Genomic DNA, 3,659 nt, shown 5'->3' on the forward strand with positions numbered 1-3,659 from the left:
CGGTGGCGTGACTGATGCTTCCTTGACTCAAGATGGGGTCTTGGCTCCGAGTGATGTCTGACCGTTGCTGCATGGACAGAAGCAGTTGGATTAGTCAATTGTAAAGAACCAACTCTTGAACGGCACACTTGGATCTCTTTCAACTGAGATTGGCCTGCTTCACAAACAGTAATGCTATCAATCACTTTAGCTAGTTTGAGCTCTTCATTTTTGATAGTGAACAACACTTGTTGTAAACTTTGATCATGTAGATTGTGAATGATAGAGTCCATGATAAGCATTTTCTTGAATTCCTCTTTAGTTTCAGGCAATCCACATCCATCAATTTTAGATTCAAGTCTTGCTATGAATTGATTGATATCTTCATTTTGATTTCTAGTCATTTGATGAAACCTGAATCTTTCAAAGGAATGATTCGTTCGGGGCTTTATGTTCACATCAATTAACGCAGTTAGCAACTTGACATCCTTCCTTTGCTCCTCTGTCGCATTCGCATACAGGTACTGACATTCTAAACCGATAATATGCATGAGAGCCTCCGCTCGCTTTTCTGCACTCCATTTGGATCGAATGTTATCAAACTCAACGAACCCATGGAACCTCCATTTCATGACCTTCCATTGATGCTCCAGGTCATCTCCCGGAGTAAGGGGCTGGATGGCATCGCCCATCTTATCACAGCTATCACAGTCTAATCAGGTCTTATCACAGTATTATCAACTAAACCCCCCTGCACACGTGGACTCAGCAAGGGCTGTGCGTGTCCGCGCCGGTAGCTCCGTCACGCACCGTCGTGCTGCAGCAGCTTCACCACACGGCCCACCAACGTCACTCTTCTGATCACACCAAGGTACAGAGTTCACAGCCACTCACTTTTAGATAAAACTCCTACTTCATTGCGCCATGTCGTGTTCCGATCTGATGCAAGTTCTGTTAGGCAGAGGGTGTGAGGGTAACAAGTGAGTACACTCTGGATTTCCACTGAAGACTGGTTTATTGGCACGACAGGTTGTTCTTTTATAGACAATAACAAATGACGACAAATGACAAGTGCAGGTGTGCCAATATTGCATACACAACAATCATACTTTGGTAATATACTTGTAACACCATGACCCGATGTACTAACCATCTGCTTCTTGATCATCACCAATAGGATTGAGAGCATAAATACCATTTAATTGGTTAGGATAATGCCCAATGTTGTTGTCATCTGAAACATGTCAGATTAAAAAGGTTAGAATATGCAAGTATTCTACTCAAATCAGAAATATAGAATAGGAACTTGTATCAACCTCCGTGAATGTGCATCTGGACAATATTATCATTTAGATTTGGATTTGCATCTATGTCGTCGTTACCATCTAGGAAATAGATACATTAAATTAAAATACGAGCTTTTCATCAATTCAACACCATGACTCGAGAACTTGAACGAACCATCTTCCTCCGCTTTCCACATTTGAATTTGACACATTTGGAATAAAGTCATCATCCCCATCTTAAAAAGAAACGAGTTATGTTACAGAACATTCAAATGTATATCCATTGAAATTTGTTGAGAATTATTTCTAAACTTACTTTCAGACCCTTGATTTTGATTGTCAACATTTGGTTCAAGTTCGAGGTCAGACGCCAGACTTTCATTAATTTGATTAATTATATCCCCTACATCTATCATAGAAAACTCAAATTAAACATCAATTCCATATTGCACAAAAATAAGAAATGTCTAGTAATATTAATACTTACTGTTGTGAAGTTCTTCGACTTCAGGGATTTCTGGGTCGGGGTCTAACATCAACCTCCTAGGCTCAGGCTCAGCTTCATAAGCTTCATCAGAGTCGCTGTCTTCATCTCCCGTCTGTCCAACTCCCCATCTCCTCAAAAGTCTACACCGCTTAGCTCTAGATTTTGAGTCCATTAAAAGTTAAATAAATAATAGTTGAAAGATTATACTTCAAGTCAGTCTGTACAATTTGGTCAGAGCACCGCCCGCTTGAATCCACTGGACTGGCCTCGGCGAGTCGGTCACACGGCGTCGGGGGAGGGGAGCTAGAAGCTAGAAGCTAGTAAAAGAAGCCTAACAAAAAGAACAGCAATGACCATTCCCGGCCGAGTCGACGCGTCGAAGGCGTTGAAGCCGTTGAAGATACATTTTCGGAAATGTACCCGCAAGCCTTACAACCAAGCATCCAGCACCTTTTCACATATCTGCTAGTCAGCTGATGTGCTCTGAGAAGTCTGATGTCTTTTTCTTGTGGTGGTTGTGTGTGAGTGTGATCATGTCGAGTGTGTTGGTATTTTGGATGGGCGACCAGCAAACCAGCATTGTGAAGCTTCAGAATGTTCCTGAGGGCGACCGGGAACCCGGGAAGGTCGCTTATGTTTTGTGGCAAGATGGGCAATCGTACCACGCCTTTCAAAACTGTTGTTGAGTTCAAAGATGGAGGTAACAACAAATCAGACCAGTGGTTGGCAGCCATGAATGGGCTCATTACTGCTAAGACACCAGCTTCCATTGTGTTCTATGACAAGTGTGGGATGGCCAACAAAGTCGACGTTCTTCGTTTTGGTGAAGGTACTTATCCAATTCTGTTCAGGTATGTGGGTGCATTGGCTGCTTTGGCTACCTCAGCCCGTGCAGACCGCTTAGGCTGTTTTGCGGCGCTGCCCCCAAAGAAGAGAAAGGTTCCCATCAATCCAAGAGATTGTTGGCTGATAATTCCTATAAGACCATCTACTGTTAATTGTGGCTATAAATGTTCACCACTCATTGTCTTATTAGAATTGCAGATGATGAATGTGCATCGGTCTGCTCTAAATTCACGCCATCAGAAGAGGTTCAGGAGCTGGCCGTCGCCGCCCCTGTTGATGACGAGGCAGCGAATGAGGTGTGTGTGTGTGTGTGTAAGTGTGTGTGTGTGTGTGTGCTTGTGTTTGTTTAGCTCTTAACTCAAGTTGTTCGTGTTCCAGGCGTGTGTGAGGGTCTCAACTGCCTCGGCTAGAGTGTTTACACCCCCTGCCCGAGCGCCTGTGGCGCAGGCTGTGGGGCAGGTGTATCAATGTCTCCCCCCGCCGACCCTGCACCGGTAGTCGCTTTGGTGATAGGCCACCAACAGTTGGCCAATCCCGTGCAGATTGTGAGTGTCGAAGTTATGTTTACTTATAAGATTCTCGGAAATGACAGCTGTTCACTAATGATGTATTTTCTTGTCTACAGGTTGAGCCTCATCATGAGAGAGGACAGGTGGCGGGCGGAGGACAAGGCGCAGCCAACGCACCCCGTGGAGCGCGAGGTGGAGGACAAGCGCACAGAGGACGTGGTGGAGTCCGTGGAGGGCGAGGCGGAGGACAGGCCGCAGCCAACGCACCCTGTGGAGTGCAAGGTGGAGGACAGGCGCACGGAGGACGTGCCTCCCTGATGAGCCGACGGACAGAGCTCACGGACAGCGGCTGCGGACTACAGGAGGACAATTTGAGGACATGTCCACTGGTATGTCCATGAGTTGTCCGTGGCCCCAGTCCGAGGATTAAAACGTCCGTGGACTTGTCCGCAGCCGTCCGCAGTCACCCGAGATCCTATCCGTGTCCGCCATAGTCCGCAAAACTGTCCACGATGATTGTCCGTGTAGCTGTAGCTGTCCGGGATGGTTAAA

At 46.0% G+C, this 3,659-nt stretch overlaps 1 protein-coding gene across 1 annotated transcript in view; it reads right to left on the reverse strand.

Annotated features, from left to right (window-relative positions):
* LOC113211072 (uncharacterized protein K02A2.6-like) overlaps positions 1 to 671 on the reverse strand; it is a 12,411-nt gene extending 11,740 nt beyond the window's left edge. The window contains exon 1 of the mRNA XM_052270650.1: positions 110 to 671. Coding sequence (XP_052126610.1) covers positions 110 to 671 — 562 coding nt within the window. The remainder of the gene's footprint in view (positions 1 to 109) is intronic.
* Between the last annotated feature and the right edge of the window lie 2,988 nt (positions 672 to 3,659).

This window comes from Frankliniella occidentalis, unplaced genomic scaffold (assembly GCF_000697945.3).
Source record: "Frankliniella occidentalis isolate FOCC.00 unplaced genomic scaffold, Focc_3.1 Scaffold132, whole genome shotgun sequence".
Taxonomy (NCBI): domain Eukaryota; kingdom Metazoa; phylum Arthropoda; class Insecta; order Thysanoptera; family Thripidae; genus Frankliniella; species Frankliniella occidentalis.